Source organism: Drosophila sechellia, chromosome 2L (genome assembly GCF_004382195.2).
Source record: "Drosophila sechellia strain sech25 chromosome 2L, ASM438219v1, whole genome shotgun sequence".
NCBI lineage: Eukaryota > Metazoa > Arthropoda > Insecta > Diptera > Drosophilidae > Drosophila > Drosophila sechellia.
This window is the reverse complement of record NC_045949.1, coordinates 838,579-863,156: the sequence shown is the minus strand read 5'-3', so window position 1 is coordinate 863,156 and position 24,578 is coordinate 838,579. Positions and strand designations below refer to the sequence as shown.

General features: G+C 48.2%; 10 protein-coding genes across 14 annotated transcripts; 4 read left to right on the top strand and 6 right to left on the bottom strand.

Annotated features, from left to right (window-relative positions):
• Nucleotides 1-23: 23 nt before the first annotated feature.
• Nucleotides 24-7,191, bottom strand: LOC6617305 (cytoplasmic protein NCK1). Of its 3 annotated transcripts, none has more exons than XM_032727607.1 (6): nucleotides 6,672-7,191; nucleotides 3,254-3,920; nucleotides 2,877-3,081; nucleotides 2,144-2,489; nucleotides 1,601-2,050; nucleotides 24-1,515 (listed from the first exon to the last, which is right to left on the bottom strand). In XM_032727607.1, the coding sequence occupies exons 2-6, from the start codon at nucleotides 3,687-3,689 to the stop codon at nucleotides 1,306-1,308; spliced, it is 1,647 nt and encodes a 548-aa protein (XP_032583498.1). In that variant the 5' UTR covers nucleotides 3,690-3,920; nucleotides 6,672-7,191; the 3' UTR covers nucleotides 24-1,305. The 3 variants fall into 3 exon arrangements, with proteins under 3 accessions (XP_032583498.1, XP_002041632.1, XP_032583499.1); XM_002041596.2 differs by having other exon boundaries at nucleotides 3,254-3,768; XM_032727608.1 differs by lacking the exons at nucleotides 2,877-3,081; nucleotides 3,254-3,920 and having other exon boundaries at nucleotides 6,672-7,190.
• A 114-nt stretch (nucleotides 7,192-7,305) lies between these two features.
• Nucleotides 7,306-8,840, top strand: LOC6617304 (RCC1-like G exchanging factor-like protein). The gene has a single exon (XM_032727609.1). It carries the CDS (start codon nucleotides 7,334-7,336, stop codon nucleotides 8,735-8,737), a length of 1,404 nt encoding a protein of 467 aa, XP_032583500.1. The 5' UTR covers nucleotides 7,306-7,333; the 3' UTR covers nucleotides 8,738-8,840.
• On the bottom strand, nucleotides 8,828-11,768 carry LOC6617303 (integral membrane protein 2B). Its single transcript, XM_002041594.2, has 3 exons — nucleotides 11,543-11,768; nucleotides 9,604-10,315; nucleotides 8,828-9,536 (listed from the first exon to the last, which is right to left on the bottom strand). Exons 1-3 carry the CDS (start codon nucleotides 11,648-11,650, stop codon nucleotides 9,397-9,399), a joined length of 960 nt encoding a protein of 319 aa, XP_002041630.1. The 5' UTR covers nucleotides 11,651-11,768; the 3' UTR covers nucleotides 8,828-9,396.
• A 312-nt stretch (nucleotides 11,769-12,080) lies between these two features.
• LOC116800360 (cleavage and polyadenylation specificity factor subunit 4) lies at nucleotides 12,081-13,210 on the bottom strand. The gene has a single exon (XM_032714775.1). It carries the CDS (start codon nucleotides 13,094-13,096, stop codon nucleotides 12,206-12,208), a length of 891 nt encoding a protein of 296 aa, XP_032570666.1. The 5' UTR covers nucleotides 13,097-13,210; the 3' UTR covers nucleotides 12,081-12,205.
• A 388-nt stretch (nucleotides 13,211-13,598) lies between these two features.
• LOC6617302 (post-GPI attachment to proteins factor 2) lies at nucleotides 13,599-15,089 on the top strand. Its single transcript, XM_002041593.2, has 2 exons — nucleotides 13,599-14,462; nucleotides 14,523-15,089. The coding sequence occupies exons 1-2, from the start codon at nucleotides 13,832-13,834 to the stop codon at nucleotides 14,657-14,659; spliced, it is 768 nt and encodes a 255-aa protein (XP_002041629.1). The 5' UTR covers nucleotides 13,599-13,831; the 3' UTR covers nucleotides 14,660-15,089.
• A 126-nt stretch (nucleotides 15,090-15,215) lies between these two features.
• LOC6617301 (post-GPI attachment to proteins factor 2) lies at nucleotides 15,216-16,294 on the top strand. Its single transcript, XM_002041592.2, has 2 exons — nucleotides 15,216-15,940; nucleotides 16,002-16,294. Exons 1-2 carry the CDS (start codon nucleotides 15,286-15,288, stop codon nucleotides 16,136-16,138), a joined length of 792 nt encoding a protein of 263 aa, XP_002041628.2. The 5' UTR covers nucleotides 15,216-15,285; the 3' UTR covers nucleotides 16,139-16,294.
• On the bottom strand, nucleotides 16,142-17,180 carry LOC6617300 (peroxisome assembly protein 12). Its single transcript, XM_002041591.2, has one exon. The coding sequence runs from the start codon at nucleotides 17,099-17,101 to the stop codon at nucleotides 16,208-16,210; it is 894 nt and encodes a 297-aa protein (XP_002041627.1). The 5' UTR covers nucleotides 17,102-17,180; the 3' UTR covers nucleotides 16,142-16,207.
• A 45-nt stretch (nucleotides 17,181-17,225) lies between these two features.
• LOC6617299 lies at nucleotides 17,226-19,810 on the top strand. Of its 3 annotated transcripts, XM_032714736.1 has the most exons (6): nucleotides 17,226-17,246; nucleotides 17,342-17,706; nucleotides 17,760-17,906; nucleotides 17,960-18,938; nucleotides 18,997-19,230; nucleotides 19,288-19,810. In XM_032714736.1, the coding sequence occupies exons 2-6, from the start codon at nucleotides 17,350-17,352 to the stop codon at nucleotides 19,722-19,724; spliced, it is 2,154 nt and encodes a 717-aa protein (XP_032570627.1). In that variant the 5' UTR covers nucleotides 17,226-17,246; nucleotides 17,342-17,349; the 3' UTR covers nucleotides 19,725-19,810. The 3 variants fall into 3 exon arrangements, with proteins under 3 accessions (XP_032570627.1, XP_032570632.1, XP_002041626.1); XM_032714741.1 differs by lacking the exon at nucleotides 17,226-17,246 and having other exon boundaries at nucleotides 17,257-17,706; nucleotides 17,769-17,906; XM_002041590.2 differs by lacking the exon at nucleotides 17,226-17,246 and having other exon boundaries at nucleotides 17,257-17,706.
• Nucleotides 19,800-21,579, bottom strand: LOC6617298 (probable ATP-dependent RNA helicase DDX28). The gene is made up of 2 exons (XM_002041589.2): nucleotides 20,674-21,579; nucleotides 19,800-20,609 (listed from the first exon to the last, which is right to left on the bottom strand). Exons 1-2 carry the CDS (start codon nucleotides 21,541-21,543, stop codon nucleotides 19,872-19,874), a joined length of 1,608 nt encoding a protein of 535 aa, XP_002041625.1. The 5' UTR covers nucleotides 21,544-21,579; the 3' UTR covers nucleotides 19,800-19,871.
• A 125-nt stretch (nucleotides 21,580-21,704) lies between these two features.
• On the bottom strand, nucleotides 21,705-22,581 carry LOC6617297. Its single transcript, XM_002041588.2, has 4 exons — nucleotides 22,392-22,581; nucleotides 22,129-22,341; nucleotides 21,946-22,060; nucleotides 21,705-21,893 (listed from the first exon to the last, which is right to left on the bottom strand). Exons 1-4 carry the CDS (start codon nucleotides 22,502-22,504, stop codon nucleotides 21,732-21,734), a joined length of 603 nt encoding a protein of 200 aa, XP_002041624.1. The 5' UTR covers nucleotides 22,505-22,581; the 3' UTR covers nucleotides 21,705-21,731.
• Nucleotides 22,582-24,578: the final 1,997 nt, after the last annotated feature.

The window sequence follows — 24,578 nt, the reverse complement described above, 5'->3', positions numbered from 1 at the left end:
GGGTAAGTAACAAAAGCAGGCCGTTTGGTTTATTTGAATGTATTTTTATTCATTTCCGTTTCGGTATAATTTCTAGTTTGTTCTCTTCGTCTTTAGTACTAGTTGGTTTAGCAATTGTTTAAATTACCATAAATTATTTAAGTTTTATGTTACGTAGTCGTATAATGTAGATTTATAATTTAAAAATTCGCATGTGAAAGAAAGTCGAAAGTCATTTAACTGGCAGCCACTCCTTCCTATCGTTCCGTTCCTTCGCTAATTACTTTCCTAGAGCTAAATAAAAACAAAATAATAATCGCAATTGTCATAATGAACCGTAAACGTAGAAAAACAAATAATAGCAATAATTCAAAACAAAAGTTAAAGCTGGAATCGCTGCGTTCTACTCGTAATCGTATCGTAAATAAGAGTACACGTATATCTAGAGATGAAAGAGTGCCTAGGTTAGCATTGCATCAACTGTACAGTATGGCTAATACGCCGTCCTCCTCCACGCCAGCAAACGATTAGATTATGTTTATAATAATGCGGGGAGCATATCAAGTGTATTTGTTTTGCTTTGTTTTGCGTGGTTATGTCGTAGTGAATAATTCAATGGATAAATAACAAAAATGACTGTAGGAGCGTATTCCTCACTCTGGCTTTGTGGGTTGAGTGTCCTGGATCCAGGATCAGGATGTCTCACCTATGTATGTACATACACGAAATCGATATCTATGCGGATTGGTTACGATCGTACACATTTTGCTTATGGTTAACGCGTGGATAATAGACATCATATCATATATCATATCATATCTCATATTACATGTTCGAGTGTTCTGATTAAAAGCGGCCTCTTTTCTCTGTGTACATAGGGAAGCTACAACTTTGCTTTAGAATATAGTATAATATGTGCACATGTACGGTATGTAAATATGTAATGTATTGCATGTTGACATCTAGATTTGCTCAAATCGAATCGAATGCAATGATGAGTTCTTGAGTTTCTCGTTAACATAGCCAATGCGGTAATTAAGCGTTAATTTAGTTAATTCAATTATATAAAAGTACAAAAAGGTCCTTTGGCCGTGGCTATATGTACGGGTCGCGTTGAACCAACCGATCTATATACACACGCTGGTCTGATCTAATCCAAAACTGAGTCTATAATTGAATATCCAAACCGAATTATATTGAACTACACGTCGCGCTGAGCTGAGCTGCCTACAAGTTAGCCTTGGTATATCTTTGTGTTGCATATGTGTGTTGTTGAATACGGGTAATATGAATGCTGAGATTTCTCTGCCCTAGTCCTGGACCTGCTTACGTGCCATTGGCTTTCGGCAGCGATCGCACCAGATACAGCTTTTCGCCCTGCTTGTTCGTGTAGATGGGCGCTCTTTGGTAGTGATCGACCAGTTGGTCCAGCGAGTGGAACTTCCTCTGCCCAATGCAGTACATATTCTGCTCCACGTGCACGCGGAAGTGCTTGTTGCGCCCTGGGGCCTTCAACGAAACCGAATAGTCTCCCATCTGCAAGGAAGGATGAATTCGTTAATACACACAAAAAATTCGTGCGGAACTATGTTATGGCAATTCAATTGCGGATTCCACTCACGTTAGTCTCACTGTCTCTGATGAGGAAGTCGCCATCGTGCCCGTGGCCGTTGAGCACCGTGTCGCACTGGCTACGGGTGATGGCTCCATAGTACCACGACTTGCCCGCCAGATTTGGCCGTTCGATTGGCTGGCCGGAGGATTGCGCCGCCGGCTTGTTACCCTCATTGCGTCGCTCCATGGAGTCGTTTCCTCCGACACCTCCTGCGCCGCCATTACTTCCTCCTCCGTTTCCGTTTCCTGCACTGGCACTCGTATTGCGATAGGGCGTAGCCAGGTAGTCGTTCAACTCTTGGAGATAATTGCGTGGAACTAAACCGACTTGGCCCTGATTGTTGCGAGCTTTGTACCAGTCTGGATCGGAGGCGGGCCGATCCACGATCTCCAAGCGATCGCCCTTCTCGAACGAGAGCTCCTGGTCGTTGTTCGACGTGAAGCTGTACAGGGCGACCTATATAGTTGAAAATAATTGTTATTAGCCAATAATGACAACCTCTTAAGATGATGTGAATGGACTTATTTTGAGAACACGTCCATTACTCACCACAATATCAAGCACGTTCTCGGCCATGGCGTAGGTGTGGATCTCGCCGTCGTTATCACAATCCTCCGTTGTGTAGTTGCTGGGGAACCAGCCGACGGAATTGCCGCTCTGTCCACGCCACCATCCGTCGTTGGACTTCTCCAGGATGAGGATTCGTGTGCCCTTGGTCAGCGAAAGTTCATCGGGCTGCTGGGCCTGATAGTTATACTTGACCACAGCCGTTCCGATGGCCTCTGCGGGGTCTGGGGGCAGACGGCGCGACATGGTTGGACTCTCGACCTGTCGCGAAGGCGAACAATTGGGCAGTGTCTTCGATCCGGAGCCCTTTTTCACCTTCTTCTTAATGCTGCACAGAAATCATAGATCAAAATATTTGCGATCAGTATTGGGATGAAGTTTTATGATTGGATTTCATTGGCGGTTTTAAGTTGGGTTAGACTATCCCTAGTTGGTTTGGGTGTTAGTGGATCTTTAGTTTTAAGGGGCAGGGAGAGCTCGACAGACAACGAAATCAAAACGAATTTGTTGTTTCGAAATACAAAATACAAAAGCCGAAAGCAGTTAAAGGTTAAATAACGATAACCAAAGCAAAAGGTGAAGGCGGGTATTTGAACGCGATAGAGATACAGATACATCTACGGATACGGATACAGATACAGATATAGAGGGAAAATTTCTGCTGAAATCAGAGCAAGAAGAACGCTTAGGTTTAGTCGGGCCAGGAATGACGCACCTGTCGAAGAGCGAGGGCTTCTCCTTCTTCACATAGTTGCTTGGCACGTAGCCGGACTGGTTGCGACTGTTCTGGACGCGCCACCAGTGCTTGGAGTCGTCCAGCAGCAGGTAGCGCTCGTTCTTGCGCAGATCCAGCTCCTGGGCACCCTGCGCCGCATAGTCATACTTGGCTACCACGTAGCAGACGTCGTCCTGAGATTTGCCTGCGGATTGAGTAACAGGAAGGGTTAGAAAAGCACCAAGTGCACACACAGTTAGAAAAGCAAAATGGGCCAGTATGACAGAACCTCAATTTCGTTAGCATAAAAATCCTAGATTGTTTTACTACACCCAATGCTTTTCTCGCTGTGAGGTTATTGTGTTGCAGTTGCTCACCGTGCTTCATGTTGCCCGCCATTGATTGGGTTCCAGCGTTGCCGGCGGCACTGCCACTGGAGGAGTTGCCGCTACCGCTTCCGTTGGCGCTTCCGCTGCCGTTGCCGCCGCAGTCGAGCGCTGGCTGGCCGAAGGTCACACTTTTGTGCTGGGCGCTGCAGGAGGAGGCGGTGGACAGGGTGCGGTGGTGGTGCAACTGCTGTTGCTGGGAGAGCGAAGAGTGCCGCTGGTGGTGGGCAAGTGAGCCGGGAACGGGCACGGGCACCTGGGGACGGTACTGGTATATCTGATTCTGGTTTAGGTTCTGATTCTGGTTGAGATTCAGATTCTGGTGCTGCGGCAGCTGTGGCGGATGCTGCTGCTGCTGCGGATACTGCTGCGAACTGGCTGAGGAGTCGGGGATGTTGCGCACGAACCGCTGGGGGTGTTCCAACATTCCAGACTGGCTGCTCCTCCGCCGCGGGGGGATTCCTGCTCCTCCAGCTGAGACTGCCCTGGTGCTCCTGGTGCTGCTCCTGGAGGCAAGAGGCGGTGGCTCAGTGTTGGTGGACTTGGAGTTGGGGTTGGAGTTGATGAACAACAAGTCTTTGATGGTTTGGTTATGTGTTGCAGTTGCTCGCTGGCACTCTAAGCTTGCTGCAAATCGCCTCTAGCCAATGCATAATTGCTGTGGGCGTGGTTTCAGGAGGCGAATGGGCGTGAGCGTGGGCGGAAGCGCAGGCGTGGCAACATAAACATAAGCAACGCAATAACATAAGCAACGAACGTAGAATGAAACAAAAAGAGAGCAAATGATATATGCAAATTAGGCTTAATTGTTTAGCACTGAAGAAGCTAAAGAGCGTGAAAATGATTAGCTTAAAAAATACAATGCAAGTACTCAAACACGAAATACCAAATAGGAAATCAACTCAAAATTAGCCGAGATGAATGTTTGTTTTTGGGGTCAGCGAGCCGGCGATGAATATGAAGATGAATGAGTGGAGTGTTTGTGTTGTGATGATCATGATGATGATTATTTGAGCGGGAGATGGTTATGGGGGCTGAGGGATCTGGCCATTCCAGTTGTGGGGCAATTAAAATCTGTGCAAGTGAAAGTTGCCTCCGCCTGACTCCACTCAATTGAATCCAATTGCCAGGCGAGCGAATGTGTAGCCATCGGGTATTGATTTGTTCACCGGGGCAGCCTCACCGAGGCTGGAGAACCAGAGACTAAAAATCCGGGCCATTTCAGGCCAAGAAAGACACAGAAATCAACTGAGACATTCGACCGCAATGAGTCACGAACGGGAATGGTCGGCGGTATTGGGAAATTGGTTTCTTGGCCGAGATTTACCGAGTGACATAAGGCAGTTAGCGGGCGGCAGAGAAGGTTATTCCGGCCAGAGATCTCTAGAGAGGCTTCCCGAGTTCGTTGGCCAGGTTGGCGAGCCAACAAAATCAAAGTCAATGTCATAGCCGAGGGCCATCTTTTGGATAATTAAAAATCAATAAGTGTGGGCCACGCTGAGAAACCGCTCTACTAGGTCTTTGACTCTAGGCCAATCTTGGTTTCGCTTTTCAATGACCGTTAGGTCATACACGAGAGGCTGAGTCAGATGAAAGTGTTTACGAGAGCTCTACTACAATTCCATTCAATTCTGCCAGTTCGGTGCAATATCCATTAGCAACTGACCCATCCGTGTATAACAAGAAATGCAGGCAAATTTGTTTCTCCGGTATAATTCTAATCGAGCTTCCTGTTCAAATTGTTGCCATAATAATCTCCATGTGATAACGAGTGTTTTTGTTTACTTTACCATCGATTAGTCAAAGGTTTTTGCGTTAGCCAGAGATACGGAGTTCCATGTCCAACCGAAGAACTGGTCGCAAAGTGATTCACTATTGTGTGAATTGTCTGTGTTTTCCCTATTTTTTGAGCGGAGAAAGCGGGAGTGAAACCGTAACCGAACCCAGATAGAAACGGAGAAAGAACCCGAAAAAGATTATGTTTGTGCAAATGCTCGAGTGATAAGGGGGCGGTTCAGTTCTGTTCGCTTGGGGACTTGGTAAACATGAAACGCCTGGCTGGCTGGCTGCCAATGAACTGAAATGCACCACCGTCGGATTCGAAGTGGTGTTTGGATTTCTTTGGCTTGGCGATTGTTTTGTTATTGTTTGCGCTTGCATAAGCCCAACAGACGAGACATTGACATTACACTGCTGATAAAAGCCGAAAAAATCGGAAGGAACTTACTGATAAGCTACTTGTTATCGTGAGAAATTTTCAAAAAATTTAATATGAACTTGAATAATTTTATAAGATTCACTAATGCTACTGCAAGAAATGAATATATATTTTTAAAGAATGACCAATGTGGTATGATTTCTTAGCTTCCCGTATGACAAACATATATGTTTTTCCAGTGCACTCGTTCATTGTTTTCCTGACAGCAGTTCGTCTTTTCGCTGAGAGAAAGAAAGAGTTGCACGTGCTTGGGGGACAAGCCCACAAGTTTATGAGGCGGAAAGTTTGTTTCCCCGTGCTGTGTCTGCGTATTGGTTGAAGATCGGTTCCAGGCGAGGGAGTATAGCCACTGGTCCCCAAGAAAAGCCACCACGAACGAATCGGTGGCCCCGAAATGGGAGCATTTGGGTCTATAACATTGAGTTACGACTTGGGTGAATGGATGGCGCAGCCATGGAGGAACTAAAAGTGGGGCACTCTTATCTGGATCTCGGGGCGTGGGAGGCAAAGGGCAGCCTGTTTACATAAGATCACTCATTCAGGGGGCTGGGAGTCTACTCCCGAGTTGATTAAGTAGATGCTTTTGCTGGGGAATGGGATTCGAATGGGGTTTCGGTTTCGGTTTTGTTTTTTGTATTTTTCTGGCTTTTGTTGCCGAGGGAGTTTGCGACATTTGCCGGCCGTTTCGTTCAGAGATGCTGCGCAAAATCTCTGCGAGGTGGTGGCTTTTTGGCAACGAGAGGGTGGACTTCTCGTCCTGCAAAGGATTCGTTCCCAGTGTTGTTAAGAGTACAAGCTTTTGTACCTGGGACAGGTTATTTTCGACCTACTATATTAGTATTGGAGCAAGGAACATATTTTATAGATCTATGGTAAGTGAAGCATCTTCGCGATTTATCTGTTACATCCATCTAGACAAGGGAAATGGTGCATTCATACATATATATCGGTGCCACAGTTAGCCGTAAACACGACCATGGTTACCCAAAAAATGGTGATGAGAAGCGGAGGGCTAAGGGTTGCAGCACCGCCCACTGGGAGGGTGGTGGACCGAGCCAAAGGACTACGCACCACCAGGTGACGAGGGCGAGAGAAAGAGAGAGCGCAGGTCAAGAGAGAGAGAGAGAGAGAGCCGAGAGAGATTCGAACAGGAGCTAAAAAGGAGCAGCCGAATATTTTGTGTGTACCTACCGGAGACGAAGCGGTTGGACTGGCAACTCCTATATTCCTCCTGGATCTTCTTATCCTGGCACTCCTTATCCGTATCCGTATCCTTATCCGGGAAGTCGGAGTCAGTATTTCTCGGTCTTAACCCTTGGCAATCCTCAGGATTTGGGAGTGGAAGACATGGGCTAAGACACTGCTCCTGGAACGCACTCTATTTCACTTCCACTTTCCACTGGGCTATTGCACTTTACACACACTTAAAACACAACTTTAATTATAATACACCTAGCTGTGAGTGTGTTTGTGTGAGTGGGGCGGGGGTGAGCGTGTGTGTGTGTACATATGCTGCTGCCGCGATTGAAAAACACACAAATCCTGGCAAATAAACGCTTTACCACGCTTCTGATTACCGCACACGTTAACTGCGTTAAGTGGCAAATTGTTTGCACAATTTTGCAGCGCTCCCTTGCGGTTAACTAATTAAAATTTAATGATTTCGCCGGAGCCGTTTCTTTCACGTCGCCCATCCGATTTCGATATGCGGAAGGCGATTGCGATTGACCACGACCAGGGCTGTCAGGTGGCGTAACAGCGGTATTTCGTAGCAAACTATCGATAAATAAGTTGCGCGCTGTGCAACACTTGTCCGGTCATCGGATCTATCGATATCGAGTGGCGTTTTTGTTATGATTTTGGATTACATGGTTGGTTTTAACCGGAATACCATGCTGAAAACCCGGAGAATTCTGCTTGGCATCAGCAGATCGTACACCGCCAAGACGAAGAGGAGTGTGCTGGCGCAGGACAAGTCGAAGATAAAGGAGTACTCGCCGAAGACAACGGACAGCCATGAGCACCGAGTTTACGTGTGGGGCTTTCAGGAAACCGGCGCCCTCGGTCTCCAGACTAACGTCAAGAAGGCCAAGGAACGCTACACAGAGATGGTGCACCATCCCACCCGCTTGCAGTTCTCCAACAACAACGAAATCACGGACGTGGCCGCCGGCTACGGATTCACGGTCTACGCCGTGAATAGAGATGACGGAGAGACTCTCTTTGGCAGCGGTTTGAACACCGACTCCCAACTGGGTTTCCAGGTGAAGGGAAATCCCAATGATCCGGCCAACCTGGACGTGATCATCTATCCCACAGCCATTAAACTGCCGAGAGTCCAGGGAGAAACAGACGAGGACATGCGTGTGAAGAGCATGTCGGCGGGTAGAGCTCACCTGGTGGTTCTGACCCAAAACGGAACCATTTTCACCCTGGGAAACAATTCGTACGGCCAATGTGGCCGCTCCATCATCGAGGAGGAGCGGTACAGCAAGAGTGCCCTGATCCACAGGATATCGCAGGAAGATATATGCGGCAAGGAGGACGAGGTGGTCCAAGTGGAGTGCGGCCAGGACCACAGCATGTTTCTTACCAAAAAGGGACGCATTTACACATGTGGCTGGGGTGCGGATGGTCAAACAGGTCAGGGAAACTACCACACTGCCGGGCAGATAACCCTGATTGGAGGAGATGTGGAAAAGGAGAAGATTGTGCGGCTCAGCTGCTCCTCGGACTGCGTTTTGGCCCTTAACGAGGCGGGCGATGCCTTTGGCTGGGGCAATTCGGAGTACGGACAGCTAGATGACTCAGAGCTGGCCGAAACCCAAATAAATATTCCCAGAGCTCTCAAATTAACGAAGTCCATCGGAAAAATCAAGGATGTGGCTGCGGGGGGCTCATTTTGCATGGCCCTCAACGACCAGGGTCTGGTGTACACCTGGGGCTTTGGCATCCTCGGCTTCGGACCCTTCGTGGAGCAAACATCCAAGCCACAGCATCTGTTGCCCCCTTTATTTGGACGAAATGACTTCAGCAACGAAACAACAGTGGTTTCCATCGGATGCGGCGTGTTTCACATGGGCGCCGTCAACTCGGACGGAGATCTCTTCATGTGGGGCAAGAACAGGTTCGGGCATCTGGGACTGGGCCACAAGAAGGACCAGTTCTTCCCCTTCAAGGCGGCCATCAACGGAAAGGTAACCAAAGTGGCCTACGGAGTGGATCACACCATTGCCTTGTGCAAGACGTTCTTCTAGATGAAGCTGTTTGTTTTAGATTAGTTAACTTAAAGTATACTCTAGTCGAAATACACCACTGCCAGTGGCAGCCAATAAAGATCACACTGCTAAAGATCACAAATTCGCGTTTAATACATGTAAGTAGTTTAAAGAACATTTAGATTAATTTACTTGTTTCTCTTACGCATGCTGATAGTTGCCGTGTTGTCCGCCCTCAGGTTGTTTTTGCTGTAAATAGCTTCGATCTGAATCCGTTCTATACATTAATTGCTAGAATAGAGTTTAAGAGCATATATATAAAATATGTACTTGGAATGCCGCAGTGTCTGTGCGCGTGTACCGATCCGTAATCCGACCCGATCTCTCCACATCCTCTCAATTCGCCCTCGAGGCTAATACATTTCACGTATTTGTCACAATTTCGTCGATCGCTTTTGATTGCGATCTAGGTACATTTTCGTTATGCTTCCTTACTAGGGTCTATAATTTGCTAAACTCGCTTGGCCAATGATGATATATCCACCCGGAGTGGGTGTGTGTCCTGCTAACCAGTGGTAACCAGATCTAGACTTGTAGGCATGACTCTGTGTATGTATAAATCGATTCTAAGTAATAATTTGTTTAGGTTGTGTTATCATATGGGTGTTGTAGCTTAAAAGATCCTCCTTCTCCAAAGCTCAGGCCTGTTGCCTAGCCTCGTTGGCCTCGTAGGCATCCACCTCGGCGATGTTGGCCAAGTCGTACTCGATGACGCCCTTGCCCATGAACTCGGCGTACTTGGCTGACTCCGGCAGCGGATCGGCCGATCTCTTAGAGACTGCAATGGGTCGAGGAATGGGAATGGATCAGTAAGTTGCTGGCACCTCTAAGCCATTGGTACTCACCGCCTGAGACGAACTTCTCCATCATGTACACCTTCATATCGAAGCACTCGTTGGCAATCCGCTCCGAGATGAGCGAAACATCGGTGATGCGGGGCGTGACCACGCGCATCTGGCGCCGCACGCGCTCCGTATCTATGTTGTAGTAGCCAGTGCTCATCTTCTTCATAAGATCCACGAAGCTGGTCGGGGGCAGGGTCGTGTCCCGATCCAAGGGCATGATGAAGCACCGTCCGGTGGTGGTGTCGATAATGGCCGACTGGTTCTCCTTGAAGTCGTGCATGAAGCGACCCCTACGTCCATCCTTGAAGTCGGGCACGTCCACGCGTGCGTAGCCCTCGTCATCGCTGTCGCCGTCCAGTTCGATGTCCTCGCGGAAGTGGCTCTCGTCCAGCGATCCACTGTTGGGCATCGGTTGTGCGAGCTCGGGCAGCAAGGAGCGCCAGTTCAGGGCGAACGGTTCCACGGTGCGCGGGTAGACCCGCGCCATCTCCATAGAGTCCTCCGGATAGGGAATCTCGCACAGGGCGTGGTAGCGCATGCTGCTGTGCGACGGAGCGTACACTCGGTACAGGGTCCATCCGCCAAGGACACCCAGGAGCATCACGACCACGGCGATCAGGAACAGCAGAAAGGACTTAATGCAATGGTGCTGCGGCCGGTTGAAGACCATGGATTCCGCGTCGGCTTCATTGTCGCTGTAAGCGACCTTGGGCTGTTGGAGAAAAATGGGGGTTTAACAATATGGGATACTCCTTTAAGTCACTTGCAATTTCGGAGAAACAAGAAATTGCTATGGAAAGTAACAGTTTTATTTACAATCTGAAGCTATCTAAAATGACCGACTTGTTATATCGGTCTCCTTATCACCCATTGTTCCAGTGGAAAGTCATAAAAACGACGATAAGTCGTAGAAAAATACAAATAAAAGACAGTTGACTGAAATGTTGATAGTGGAAGTTCCACAAGTCGAAAGGTTTGAGCTTGCTGAATATTAATCACACATTTATATTTTCCGCCAGCTCAGCAAGATAATTGTTCACTGCAATGCCTTTTCTTGTTCTATAAACAATGCAAATTGCATTGCTAAGTCCAAATTGACTCTGAAGATACGTCGTTAGCAAAAGATTAGTCTGAGGGGTCAGAAGAGATCCACTTGCAACAAATTAATCAATTGATGGCATTTGCATGCACTAGAGTGGACCTCATTCGACTATGTAGTGTATAACTCATATGGAAATGAATAGTTGTATATATATCTCTGCATATATTAATCGCTAATGTTCGAGTTGCAGCACTGAACTGCTGGCTATGCGAATCGTATAAAACCGATACAGCATGCAGATGGGCAAATATGCTGGGAGATGGGAGCTGGCAGCTGGGATTGATTAGGTGCCAAGCTGAAAAGACACGACTTTCTCTGGATACCCGTGCACACCAATCGAGGTCAAAGTGCACAGCGCCAGCAGCACACAAAGGGCTGCAACTGGCACGGAAAGTGGCTTTCCGCAGCCGTCAGGGCCAATCTCCACCAGCAACAGGAAAACCCTCCGCGCTGACCTCGGGGAGCGAGCGAGCGAGTCCTTGGCGCGGAGAGCCCAGGAAAGTGAATGGGCACACGTCACTTGGAGTGGAGCAGGGGTTGCATGCGGGCAGTGGGTTTAGGGGAAGCACGGGGCCACAAGGACACCAAGGAGTGCGGAGCTTGGGCGGGGAAAAATCGATGGCGAGCTGCTGCTGCTGAGGCTGTAATTCGGAATGGATTCCGAATTAGTGATTCCGATTCGGAATCCATCCACCCACCCACCACGAGACTTGTGGCTCTCGGGCCGCAGGACGAAGGACACGGAGGCGGGCAGGGCGCGAGGGGCGGACAAGGACACAGCACGATTGCGCAAAAATAAGGACACATATCGCAGATGCGATGCCAAGCAAAACTCACTGCGATTAGGGAGCCATGGTGCATGAGCGCCTCGTCGTTGAGGTTCATGGGCAGGGGCACCTTCTCCTGGTCCGTGGGCTGTCCCCGCAGTTTTCCCAGAATTGTCATGGCTGCTCGTATGCTATGTTCTCGATGTCTCCGCACGACCAACTTGTTTGTTTTTACTGAAAATTTAGTGCGCAATTGTTGACGAGCTGAAATCTCGATCCAGACAAGCCAGTGTTACCAACTCTTATTCTCCGAAGTGCCTTTCGAAAGATGTGGCCAAAAGTGAGGCAACTCTAGAGTGGTTGCGAACTTGGGAAAGACGACGATTCGCCGCCCAAAAATTCGAAACTTGAATCCGAATAAAAAATTGTATGGTTCAAATTGTTATCTTACAAACAAAAAAACAAGATACATTTATCTTTTTGGAGAAAACCCAAAACGAATTGTTTACTTGTATCTTATGGAAGTTTATTTCGCTGATAACACAATACGTTCTACTGGCAGTTTTAGGGACTTTTTTCGAAAATGCGAATGAGTTTTTAACATAGAATGATTGAAACGTTCGCCTGCGGCAGTTGGGAACCAACGACCTCTGAACTACACAGCGGACCATACAGACCGCTTTCGACCTTTATTTCTGCACTCTTACAGTCTAATCATACAGAGCAGAGCGTTCTACTTATGACTATGTTGGTTGGAGAGGAAGGCGAGGTGGCCCTTGGGACACTTGTTCGCGTAGTGGCCCTTGTTCCCGCACTTGTAGCAGGTGATCTCCTCCAGGGGCGTGGGCACCTTGACGAAGCCGGGACCATGCGGCTGACTGTGGTGATTGGATTGCATGTCTTCGGCGCCTTCGTTGTGGCCGGAGTGTCCAGAGTAGCCGCCCGAGTGTCCGCCGGAATGATCCATAGCGTTGATATTGTTGCGGTGCTCCAGGCTGCCCACATACTGCTTGCACGAGTTGGCCTTGTGGCCCAGTTCGCCGCAATAGTGGCACGTGGGCAGTTTCTTGTGCAGCTGATCCTTACCCAGTTCCGCCAGTGGGGGCAGCTCGAAGTGGGGATGCATGTGCTTGCAGGACGGGCCCTCGGGGCAGAAGCCGGCTAGGTAGTCCATGCACAGGACACGGCGCAGATGCTGGTGCCGGCAGTGGGGACCATGTCGGCAGAAGCCTCTCTTGTACCAGGGACAGTCCTTAACCTTGCTCTGCGGGTCGATGTGCAGAAAGGGGCACTCTTTGTTGTGGCAGGCGTTGAACCTCGAGTAGAAGTAGCACTCGGGCATCTTGGTCATGTCATACTCGTGCAGGAACTCGCACTGGTCGCCCTTCTTGCACAGTCCTCTCAGCCAGTGCTTGCACACGATCGTCCTGTCCCCGCGAATGTGTCGGAAGGGACAGGCGCTCCCTTTGTCGCACTCCTGCCCGTTCCTGGTGATGAAGTTGCAGACCGCCGCGATGGACTTGTCCATGCCGTAGAACGGTAGCGGGATGGCGCCCACCTGCTCGATGAGGTCCCGCTCAGCCTTGAACTGCAGCCCACTCACGTTGGCCAAAAGTATGTCCATCTCTGACGGATTCGCCGATGCTCGAATGGATGAGGAAAATCTCAAAAATCTGGTAAACAATGCAGTTTCCTTCTTCTTTTTTGCGCGTGTTTTGTTGTTTCAGTGCGAATAGTGCTGACACGCAACCGGCGTTATCGATATCGATAGTTCGCAAGGCAAGACGTGCATGGCCGTCTGGCTGTTTATTAGCCAAATCTGTCCACATCAGGAAATAGATATTAGTATATAAATATTTTTAATCTCCAAAATTTATAAGATTAGTTATAGTAAAAATACTTGTTTTTATGACCTTATATAACTCAACCACCAGTAATAATATTTTAGCTATTTAGCTACAAAAGTCAGTTGGTACTGGTCAGCACTGTTGGCGGCTAAAGCATTGAATATAAATTAAGTATCCGCCCCGTTAGTGTTGTTGATAGAACGGCTTATCTACAATTGGACGACCCAGTTTCTAAAAGTGCACTCACACAAAAGCAACAATTGAATTGCTTCGAAATTAAAACATTAAACACTGAGTAAATTCGATAAGGCACCACCCCCGCCGCCAGAGGCCGATAGTCAGCTGGTATCGATCACTTGTTTACAACTTTTCGCAATGTTTATAACGTAAGCAATCCGCGTGAAGAGCCTTTAGTTAATTTGGGAGCGAGGAACTAAAAAATGAGGAACGAGCGCCGCTGAAGAACCCAATCCAACCAACACTCCACGTAGTCCACCCACTCCAAAGGTCAAATGCTGCCTACTTACGAGCGCTTCAGTGGTCCCAAAAGCGTCCTCTTCCGGCTTCCCTTCGCGAGACTGGCACTGGTGGCTCTTAGTTTGCCCCTGGGAGGATTCTTCTTCTGCGTGATTTGGTCTCTGACCTTTGACTTCGTTAGGAGCACCTACACCCACTGCGATGTGACCAACTATCTGCCCTCCGTCTCGGCGGCCATTGGGAACTATGAGCCCCAAAAAACTGTCTGGAGACTGGCCATCTTTCTGCATTTACCACTCCGTTTGGCAGTGGCCAAAATCTACTTGGAGCACTATCGGGAACACATCCGCCGGAGCAGAAGATTGCTGGGCATCCTGGCCTGCTTCTTGAACGTCGTGGAGGATCTGGCCCTCTTCTGCTTGTCGTTTTGGACCTCTGCGGATCACTATGAGACCCACAGAAACGCGTTTGTGGTGTTCATTGCCTGCTCCGAGTGCTATATGCTGGTTTCCTACCTGCTGAACAGGAATATACGGAAGACCGTGCTCTTGCCGCACGAGGAGAAGTCGCTGAGGTACAAGAGGAATCTGTTCTTGGTAAATGTGATGGCCTTTGGCTTGGCAGGATACTGCTTCGTGAGGCACAACTCACATTGCGAGTCGGGAGGTCAGTGGGAATCGGCTGTGAGTCCACTATTGTCTAATAATGAACCTTTTCTTTCCGCAGTCTACACCTTCTTCGCGTTGTTCGAGTACATCGTGGTGCTGACCAACATGGGCTTCCACATGACCTCCTACTGGGACTTCTACGCCCTGAACGTGGTGTGTGATGCCAAGCACGGTCTCTATCTATCACAATCGTAGACCAATGAACTAGATCAATTCCAGCCTGCGCCGCCATTTCAGCCAGCCAGTCATCCTCGAGTATTGTGTACATACGCGGTATTAGCTTAAGCTCAATGTTTACTTAATTTTACCAAAAGGAAATTGCTTCCGAGGGATTCCGAGAGGAGACGATTCAGTATGACAGGATCTGATGCATACACACGCTTTTAGCTTTAGGCTCTAACACGATTTTACACCTAAAGGATCTAGTTAAATTCGAACCGAGTTCCATCATTTTGTAGTGCATTATTTATACACATGCTCAGTTAGGAACAAGGGTTCAATAATGTTTTATTTTATACGTACTGAATTTGCTTTTATTGGCTTTTAATGTTCTAATTCAATATTTTGTAAGTTTAAAATTGTATTTATTAGAATTCAGATAAATGAACTTTTTAATTGCTTCCAATTGTGTGTACACCTTTTAATTGTTTGTCCAATTGTTTGTACACCTTTTAATATGCTTGGTATGCATATTTAAGTACTGTTGAGATTGAACTGTCTTAGCTTTATGTGTCATTATTTCAGTGTTTTAGTTTGTCTAGAGATATAAAAGAAGGTGTAGCATTGCCTGACCGAATTGTCCTAGATTAACCTTTTCTTGAATGATGCACTTTCTGGAGGATCAAGCCAATTTGTTGCCCAGCTCCATCAAGGATTTGCAGGCGAGGCGTCATTTACGCGTGTCAGTTGGTCCGATTCTCGCACTGGGGCTTCTGCAGTTGCCCGTGTGCATGGCATACAACCTGGTGATGGCCATCACAACGGACTTCCAGTCCACCACATATACCACCTGTAATGCCTTCAACATCTTTCCCACCACATCGGCGGCTGCCAAGTCTCAGCACAAAGTGTGGGCTCTGGCTTGCTGGCTGGAGTTCCCATTTCTCATTGCCAGTGCATGGCTGCAGTTCCGCTTCTATCGGAGGAATCTGCGCAGGCCGGTCCGCAGTGTCGGCTGCCTGATGGCCATCATTATGGCTGTCAGTAGTTCCAGCGTACTGCTATGGGGCACCTTTCCCCAAGAGGATGGCGACTCATTGCTGCATATAACCATCGCCGTGTCGCTATTCGTATCGTGTGCCATTTATATGGCAGGTTCCTTTGTGTGCGCCAAGTACTATATGAGCGATAGGAGCGGGCAGCTGCATGAGGAATTCTCCTTGCGGCTAAAGAGCGGACTGGTGTTTACCTACTACGTCTGGGTGGTGGTCATGTGGATCTTTTACTTTATACACCAGAAGTTTTGCTTTCCCTTGGGTGAGTAGAACCTAACCGAATGGAAGGATGTTTAAAATTCTAATGACCGGGTCCTCTGCAGCCTACTCGGTATTCGGTATGGGCGAGTTCATCTCCTGTGAGTGCTTCTTTATCTACCTGTGCACGGCCTACTTTGATTTCTACCACGTCTACATATGCTACGACCAACGTTTGGGTTTCTTTCTCAGCGAGATGTAAACATTTTCCAATTCCTTATGAAATGTATTAAACAAAAACATGCAAAAAACACAAAAGGAATGCTTAACGTTACGTCTCGTAGATGCGCACCAGGTCGTCCAAACTAATGGGATACTGGGTGACCGGGCAGGTGCCGTGCTCCTTCATGTGGCTAACGATGCACTTCCAGCAAAAGACGTAGCCGGAAACGGAGCAGGCAGTGGGCGTCTGGATGGACAGCAGGCAGACTGGGCACTCGCCCCTCTGGGGAAGGCTCTGCTGCACTTCCTTGGGCAGCTGCTTTCTCGGCATCGCTTCGGGATTTATCAGAGTTCCACCCACTTTCCGCCGCTGGTCGTTGGAGTACCACCACTGGACGAACTGCAGGAAGAAGGCCAAGACCTCCAACATCTTTAGGACCACGTAGGTCCACTGATCCTCCTTAGGAGGTTCGCTGGGATAGCGAAGGGTCAGCCCCAAAAATCTGAAGATGGGCGAGTGGTTTGAGGCGTACTTCACGAGGTAAAGGAATGTGTGCGCCGCCTTGGCGGCATGAAAAGCATGGAATGCGCTCAGAAGGCGTTGCTCCCAGGGACTGGTGTCCTCGTGCCTGATGATCCTGCTCCTTAGCTTCCGCTCCACGTAAGGCATGAAGGTTAGCAGTGTGGCAGAGGCGAACTGCTGCCTGCGGTTCAGCAGATCCCCTGTGGTTGTGACCGTCCTTTGCAATCCGTAGAAGCTCTCCCCGAAGGAGGAGGCCCTCTTGCGCAGATACAGGTACTGCAGCAGCCAAGTCAGCAAGGGCGACAGCTCCTCCCGAATCCTCAAACTCCCCCAGAGTTTAAAGTCCAGCCGCAATCCGAAGTAGTCGAATATCTTGCTCAGTGCCGGGTAAACCAGGTTGTCCAGCGTCTCCGCCGCCGAAATTTCGAAGATCGACGGCACATTTTGAAGGTTCTGGCGCACATTGGCCGCTTCTGCCATTGTGTTTATAGCATTTAAATAAATTGTATCAAATTCGAATACAAATTGTGTTGTTGTTCTTATCAGTACTGTTGTTATCGGGTTTGTCTTGAAAACAGCCGAGTGTTCATAAATATATCGATAGGTCGTTGGCATCGATAGTTGGGTTAATAATCTTTCAAGATTTGTTTATTTTGTGTAGCAGCTTCGTTGTTTATTTACCAACTCATGAAAATATATACATTTATGTATTATACACAGCCAAGAAGATGAAAACCTCTGGCGCCGGCAATCCTGACGAGCTGAATAAGTCATCGCACAGCAAGGTCAGCAAGAAGTCCACAAAGTCGCGATCCAAGTCGGCGAAATTGGAGTTGACTGGGAAGAATTCCCTGTCGGCATCCGCATCATCCTCCACCGCATCCGCAGTGAGCGGGGGCATTGCAGTGGGCAGCCTGCCGGCCACGCCCACTCACCTAAACATGGTGACAACGCCCACCACGCCAACATCTAGTCTGGGTAACTACAATCTGTTTGACGCCTCATTTGTGGTCGCAGGAAGTGGTGGGCACGGACTTGCAGGCGGCATCGGGGGCGCAGAAACCTCCGGCAATTCTAGTCGAATGGTAAGGGTATCACTCTCAAGGAATTCTTATGAAACAAAACCTCTTTACTATAGGGTCATCAGAAGAGCTATGCTGGCTTCGATCCGCGCAGCATCAAGATCTTTTGGGAGCAGCACGACCAGACCGATGTCGAACTGTCCCAGGATGTGTGCGCCCGTTTGGCGGAAGATGCATCCTACAAAGTGTGGGAGCTGATCAATGTATGTCGGCCATAATGCACATCTTTAATCCCTCTAACCTCTTGATCTCTCAGAATGTCAAAATATACTCTCGCCACTCGGGCGGAGTGGTGACCTACGACCTGGTGAACGAAGTGCTAAAAGATGCCGATGTGCCGCCCATGCTGGGTGCGATGGACAGCGACTGGGATCGGATCGACTATGACGGCAGTTTTTACTTTCACTCGGATAAGATCTTCGAGCTGAGCGCAGAGTTTCAGAAGGAAGTCAATCTGTGCACACCTGATGATGCAGACTTTCAGAGCATTTGTCCAGTGGATGAAAAGCACATTGAGCAACTAACACAGTGCGTCCAGAGTCTGGTGACGGCCGCCCTTTTTGGGGACAGCAAATCCCAGACGGCCGCCGTCTGCCATGCTTTTCAGACACCCCTGATGGGATCTATCTACCGAGTGATAGTGAGTAAGATGGTCCAGTTGCTAGCCTTTAAGCAGCAGGACCATTTGAGCCAGCGATGCTGGCGACTGCTCCGAGCATGCAACTACAACGCCACTGCTAATCACAATGCCTGCCGGCCGGAGTACTTTAACCTGGCAGAGGTACTTGTCAGCCAGCTAATGGCACCTTACGAAACTATCAAGGCTCCACACGTTGACCCAGATCCGGGACAAACCACCTCCATCAAAATGGAGTTTGAAGAAGAACTAAAGGTTGAGCCAGACCAGTGCCCTAATCCGGAAACCCAGGAAAATCCGGAGGTAATGGGAGTAGAGAAACAGGAGCAGGCACCGCATATGTTCCCCGGTGAGAGCACCATGGAACACACAATCTACAAGCTGCAATCGGAGGAGGAGGAAATGAATCCTCAGCCGGAGACGGAACACCTATCCAGCTTCTTTGCCTGTCCCGTCGGCAATGGCCTGGTGGACGAGCTGTGTGAAACTATAGGACAGCTGGCATCTCAAAGTGGTTACCTACATGCAGAGTGCCTGTTTTTGATCAAGAGACGCCTAGAGAGATTCTTCGAGGGCCGCCACATAAGCAGTGAGAGAGGTAAATCATCCTTACAATTTGTTAGCCGGGATCCTTATCTTAGCATTTCTTAATTAAGACTTTAGGTATATCAGTAGAGCAGTGCGTGGTCTTATTTCCCTGGGAGAATATGCCTTTCGTGAGTTTATTCCCTACATCTACAAACTGCGCGTCGAGGAAATCCCGGATAGTTTGTGGCCGGATCTGGCTCCAGCTGCCATCTTCCTCGGCGGTCGTGATGACGTATACCTGTATGAATGGCTGGAGTACGGATGCGGTGCTGCTCTGCAGCCCTTCCTGGTCCACTATGCGCGTAAGAAACACCCGTGTGTTCCACGAAAAGCGGTTAAGTAACTAAAAATCATTGCAGGAGCCTACGAAAAGATGGTAACTAGACGGTATGTGAAGGCCAAACAACCCGCTTACAGAATAGAATCAGTGCCGGGAGTGCGCCGGCTGGAATGGAGTACTCTTGCGGCAGCCATGTGCCACGGAGACGATCCTAGCAAGGCACTCAAACCGAAGCCTACTCTCTGCGAGGCTTTCCCCGACCTCCAGTCACCGAATCTCCAGCTCAACTGCGCGGGCAACATACGCTTTAAGTTTGCAGGCTGCCGCCCGGTGTTGCTGAAGCCGAAGGTTGCGACTGTTCCCCACTCCGCAGACTCGCCTTCATTGGCCGCGAACGGTGGTGGGGGTGGCGGTGCCAGCTCCGATATCCTGATCGCAAAACGAAAACTCTTTAAGCCCCTGACCAACGTGAGAAAGTGGTCGCCCATCAGTGGCTATCACTACCTGAGGATCTGAAAGGGACTTGGGAAAGTATTATAAGACCTTCTGGAGGTCCAGGAGGAGACCTGGGGATCTCAATAAAACTCTTCGTTTACTTTAAACTTCCTCTGCGGTCTTTCGAAAAGTGATACAACTTTACTCGTAATACATAAAAACACAGAACTAAAAGGCTTCTTCCTGAGACGAATGTCCATTTTGTGAGCCCAAAGCGGGTACGGGCATACCCGCAGCCTTCATCTCGGCCACAATCCGCTTGTTGATAATGTTTCGGATGTTGGCATTAACATCTGGCAGAAGTCCACCTGTTCGAGCTGCGTGCTCAATCCGCTGGACGACGTCGATTTCGCGGCGCGATGATATGAGGTTCGTGACTAGCGCCTTGTCCATGTTACCCACCCGCCCAATCCTGCCACAACGATGGATATAATCGGAGACATGGAGCGGGAAGTCAAAGTTGACCACATGTCGAGCTCGTGTGGTATCCAGGCCACGACTTCCCACATCGGTTGTGGAAAGGACGTCGCAGTGACCGTTTTGGAACTGCTCGAAGCGGCCCAGACGGATCTTCATCAGCATATCCCCATTCAGATTTAAGCAGTTCACTCCGCTGTTGTTCAGGAAGATGGAAACGAAGTCACTGGTGGTGGACTTGTTACTGAACACGATTAGGGGGCGACGCTTGGCAAGATCTTGCTTCACGAGTGACAAGAGTGAGGCGGGTCGATCGGCCTTTGACAGGCGCAGGAACTTCTGCGTCACATGAGGCATCAGTCGATGCAGGTGCGGACTAACCACCTCACGGATGGTGTCTACGTCGATGACTTTGTGAAGGATCTCTCGGGTGTTCGTGGGCATGGTGGCCGAGGCCAGGATCATCTGGGTGCCAGCATCCAAGTGAAACTGTCGAATAAGAAAAACAAGCTGATTGAAGCGATTCCTTTGGTAATCTCCTAGCAAGACTTACGGGAAATCTCCTGAGGAAGTAAGAGAGCTTGTCCGTGAATGTATCATCCAGCAGGGTGTCCGCTTCGTCTAGAACCAGGTGTCGAACCTGCTCCATGCGGTAGATGCCAGTGGTCACAAGTTTGCTAAGTGCCCCCAGAGTGGCCACCAGTATGTCCACCTCCTCGAACTGTGGATTCATCATAAGCTGCTTGGTATTGCCGCCAAGTAAAGATTGCACTTTGAGATTGGTGCCCTGGGAGAGCTTCTCCGTGACCCCAGCAATCTGCGTGGCTAGTTCTCTGCCGGGAGTGAGGATCAGGATGCGGGGGGTGTTGAGTTTTCGCTCGGTGACCACTTCTTTCTGGAGGAGTTTGTCCAAGATGGGCAGGAGATATGTGATGGTTTTTCCACACCCAGTTTCAGCGGCAATCAGGCAGTGCTCCTTTCCATGGACAACGGGCATTCCCTGCTTTTGGATTCCCGTCAGTAGTTTGATGCCCAGCTCGAAGCGCAAGTTCTCCAGGAGTTGGGGATGAATACGCATCCCCGTGCTCTCAAGGAACTCGTCGACGGCCAGCATTTCCTGCTGGAGTTCCTCACTTTGCACGCTGGCGTTCAGGATGAAGAAGTCTCCCTTGGATTTGTTGTGCAGCCAGCCCTTGGAGGCCAGCGAAAGACTCCCAAACTTGGCATCCGTCCGCTCGTATTGGGTTAAATCGAACTGTCTTCTTCTGCAGGAGATTAGGGGCTCCTCCTTCTGCTTTTTGCCCTTGTCCCTCGAGGACTTTGCCTTTGGTGGCTTTGTTTGAGTCTTAACTGCCGCCGCTGTGGCATATGAAGCCACATGGCGCGAGGATTGCACTCGGAGCACCACGGACAAGTTCAGCATGCTTTCGGAATATTATTCAATGTTTCCATTTGCCGGCAAGTCAGCTGTGCACACGCGTCCAAGTGTTGAAAAACGCCCCTCGAATTCAATTCCACTTGTGGCGGTAAGTTTGAAATTCATATTTATTTCAAGACTCAGCAACCATTAATATACTACTAATCTGCTTCTTTTATAAATTATATTTCTTCCTACAAATATGAATCATTTATTAGCCGTTCCATTTCCATTAGTTGTGGCTTTATGGCCTGATACTCTGCCATATGCTGCTTCATCATACATCCCACTTTCACACGTTCAGCGTGGACATCATGTATAAGCTGTCGATTTTTAATGCTTTTGGCCATAGCAATCTGAAAACCAAGTAATACAAGTATTACTTAATTCTTCGGAGGTAATACATACCTCGAGTTCCTTTTCCTGTATCTTAAGTTGTTGCTCCATGAATGTGATGCTTAGATTCAAGTTGTGCATGCGCAGCGGGCGAGTGAGTTCCTCAGGGGACAGACTGTTGAAGTTCCTGCGGATTTGCATTAAAAAACCATGGTTGGTGCTGCTGGACAACCAAATTCAAAACCATTCACCAACCAGTTTTTGCCCTCGTGGGCGGCAAACTGCTCCTTGAGCATTTCCAGCGTCGTCAGCTTGGTCTCCACGTCGTTGCCGGAGAAGAAGGACTGGTTCACATCGAGGACGATCTTGGTCATGAGCCGCCGGGTGCTGCTGACTATTTGCTCTGTGTCCAGGCTTGTTGATTCGTGTTCCTCGAGGATGGAGGCACACGACTCAAGATCTGAGGAGCTAAGCAATAGTAAGCGTTTGGTCAATCCCTCAATCAGCCATTTTCCTACTTTAAATCCGAGAAGATCTGTCCAATGGCTTCCTCGTAGGCCTGCTTCACTTGGGGAATGACGGCCTGGAGCCGTTTGAAGGCCGCCTCGGTGTCCTCTTCAATATTATTCATACTTTTCACACTATCCTGGCAATATAATAATTACAAGCAATACTTGGCGACCGAAAACATATGTGACCATTTACAGATAGCTTGTGAATACCAACCCCTATTTGATATGAACGTAGGTATAGGGTATTCGAGTTGATTTAAAGTATGATAACACATATATATAAATAATATTAGACAACGTAACCAATTCAAGAATCAAATCTGGCAAATTCGAAAACACTCAATATGCGCAACTCATTTTTAACGCCAAATTCAGAGTGTATTTCTCGAACTGAATTACACAACTTTTCACATGTCGCATCGGCGAAGGAACTTGCAACTAACACTCAATAACTCCACTTTTCAGTTTCCCCGAAAGTTGTGCTTTCACTGCAGTTTGCCACATCGGGAAACTTGCCACAATGGAATTTCCTTTTATCTCCGCTCTTTCCAGAGGGTTTTTAATTTGTGCAACGTTTTGGGCAAATTGTTGAGGCGGGGACGCAGTTTTTAATATGTTTTGAGTAATTTGTGCGCATTTGCGAATTTTTATCGCAGTCACAAAAGTTGGTCCTTTGTGCTCCTTATCGTGTGCTCCTCGTTGGCGCGGTTGTAATGATGACTTTATGACTTTATTTACGTGCAATAAAGGAAGCATTCTTCGGCAAACTCAGGTTTAAGCATCACCGAGCCACTACTTTCGAATATAAATGCGATCCAGGTTAATTTATTCGCTCGCCCGGTCCGGCATTTCCATTATTTTCCGGGTCCGAAAAGGAACTCAGCTGTGGAGTAGGCAGAATTCGAAATGTGCTCCCCCTGCACAGGAAAAATCATTTCGACATCAATCTTATAACGACCCATAAATGTGAAAAGGTGGAAAGTTCGATACGTTACCCGGAAAACTGCCATGGGACATGCATGTTTTTCAAAACTTGGTGCATACTTTCAGGCACCATTAAGTGAGATTTGAAAAAGCCACTAGCATCTCCTCCGTATGGATACACATTTTCTTTTTGTGTGGCACGGGTCTGAGATATGCTAAATCCCGGCCAGAATCCTGAGCTGTTCCCGCCAGGAACAGAAGCAGAATCAGGAGGCGTGCCGGTCGGTGGCCGTGTTAACATGCATGTGCCACTCTGCCGCATGTCTTGCTAAAACTCGGCTCCGAATTTGCATTTCAATGATTAAAGTGTTAAAATGCCGGCCGACACATGCGGACTATTCAGAAACCACCGCCCAGGATCCCCACCAGCCTTCGTCCTCCGGATAGTTGGTAATGGCTTTATAAAGCGAACACCTCAAGCAAGATGCGATTTTAATATTCTTATTCTCGGGCACATGGTGTGAAGAACTTGGAGATGTTGACTTTTTGTGGTGCGACTGGTATGCAAATGAGCCTAAATTCTGAGACAAAGTTTTGCATACTTTTCTGAATTCTGAATTCCGAATTATACCAATCCAAATAACTATGTATTTCTCACACTGTTTGCGCTTGTCCTGCTCAAAAGTGAGGACACGCTTTCCCCGAAAGTCTTCTCTTTAATTAGTGAAAATTTAGAGTTCTGAAAAAAGACTTCTTATTAATAAACTCATATCACCTACCTAGAAACCCTTTGAAAAAGTTATTCCTCTAAATTGCCATGTGACATAATAGCTGAGAGCAATCAGTTCTTGAGTAAAGTTCAACTGTATCTCAAGGAAAGTAGAAAGTTTTGGATATTCAATTCCGAGCGTTCGTGTCAGATCCTTTGACGTCAGATTGCAGAAAAGTTATTCGAGTTTTATTTTCCTAATCAGAAAGTCGCGTGTCGTCCTGTCAAGGGTTTCTCCTGCTTCAAATTGGATAAATCACTTGGCTCTAATTGATGCTCCGTTTTGCCAGTGGTCAAACCCATCAAAGGGCGTTCTGGTCAAAATCCAATCAAGTCAACGCCATCTGCACTGAAAGAAACACCGATCCTATTCTGAACGAATATTGTGGTTTTCTTAGCATAAGTACATCAGTGTGTTATCAGCATTTACTGATAGTGTTATCACCACCTTGATTATTCGCTGTTCACATATTGATGGGATGCAGATATGTTGACTTGGT

Bases quoted from the DNA above. Each gene is read 5' to 3' on its own strand.
- LOC6617305 (XM_032727607.1), bottom strand. From the start codon at position 3,689: ATGTTGGAACACCCCCAGCGGTTCGTGCGCAACATCCCCGACTCCTCA. The intron at 2,490-2,876 runs GTGCGTCATTCC...ATTTCTGTGCAG, and splicing joins AAGCCCTCGCTCTTCGACAG to CATTAAGAAGAAGGTGAAAA. The intron at 2,051-2,143 runs GTGAGTAATGGA...TCAACTATATAG, and splicing joins AGAACGTGCTTGATATTGTG to GTCGCCCTGTACAGCTTCAC.
- LOC6617304 (XM_032727609.1), top strand. From the start codon at position 7,334: ATGATTTTGGATTACATGGTTGGTTTTAACCGGAATACCATGCTGAAA.
- LOC6617303 (XM_002041594.2), bottom strand. From the start codon at position 11,650: ATGACAATTCTGGGAAAACTGCGGGGACAGCCCACGGACCAGGAGAAG. The intron at 10,316-11,542 runs GTGAGTTTTGCT...TTTCTCCAACAG, and splicing joins ACCATGGCTCCCTAATCGCA to CCCAAGGTCGCTTACAGCGA. The intron at 9,537-9,603 runs GTGAGTACCAAT...GACCCATTGCAG, and splicing joins GGAGAAGTTCGTCTCAGGCG to TCTCTAAGAGATCGGCCGAT.
- LOC116800360 (XM_032714775.1), bottom strand. From the start codon at position 13,096: ATGGACATACTTTTGGCCAACGTGAGTGGGCTGCAGTTCAAGGCTGAG.
- LOC6617302 (XM_002041593.2), top strand. From the start codon at position 13,832: ATGCTGCCTACTTACGAGCGCTTCAGTGGTCCCAAAAGCGTCCTCTTC. The intron at 14,463-14,522 runs GTCAGTGGGAAT...TTCTTTCCGCAG, and splicing joins CTCACATTGCGAGTCGGGAG to TCTACACCTTCTTCGCGTTG.
- LOC6617301 (XM_002041592.2), top strand. From the start codon at position 15,286: ATGATGCACTTTCTGGAGGATCAAGCCAATTTGTTGCCCAGCTCCATC. The intron at 15,941-16,001 runs GTGAGTAGAACC...GGTCCTCTGCAG, and splicing joins GAAGTTTTGCTTTCCCTTGG to CCTACTCGGTATTCGGTATG.
- LOC6617300 (XM_002041591.2), bottom strand. From the start codon at position 17,101: ATGGCAGAAGCGGCCAATGTGCGCCAGAACCTTCAAAATGTGCCGTCG.
- LOC6617299 (XM_032714736.1), top strand. From the start codon at position 17,350: ATGAAAACCTCTGGCGCCGGCAATCCTGACGAGCTGAATAAGTCATCG. The intron at 18,939-18,996 runs GTAAATCATCCT...TTCTTAATTAAG, and splicing joins CCACATAAGCAGTGAGAGAG to ACTTTAGGTATATCAGTAGA. The intron at 19,231-19,287 runs GTAAGAAACACC...AAATCATTGCAG, and splicing joins CTTCCTGGTCCACTATGCGC to GAGCCTACGAAAAGATGGTA.
- LOC6617298 (XM_002041589.2), bottom strand. From the start codon at position 21,543: ATGCTGAACTTGTCCGTGGTGCTCCGAGTGCAATCCTCGCGCCATGTG. The intron at 20,610-20,673 runs GTAAGTCTTGCT...CTTATTCGACAG, and splicing joins ACTTCCTCAGGAGATTTCCC to TTTCACTTGGATGCTGGCAC.
- LOC6617297 (XM_002041588.2), bottom strand. From the start codon at position 22,504: ATGAATAATATTGAAGAGGACACCGAGGCGGCCTTCAAACGGCTCCAG. The intron at 22,061-22,128 runs GTTGGTGAATGG...GCAAATCCGCAG, and splicing joins GCCCACGAGGGCAAAAACTG to GAACTTCAACAGTCTGTCCC. The intron at 21,894-21,945 runs GTATGTATTACC...CTTGGTTTTCAG, and splicing joins TACAGGAAAAGGAACTCGAG to ATTGCTATGGCCAAAAGCAT.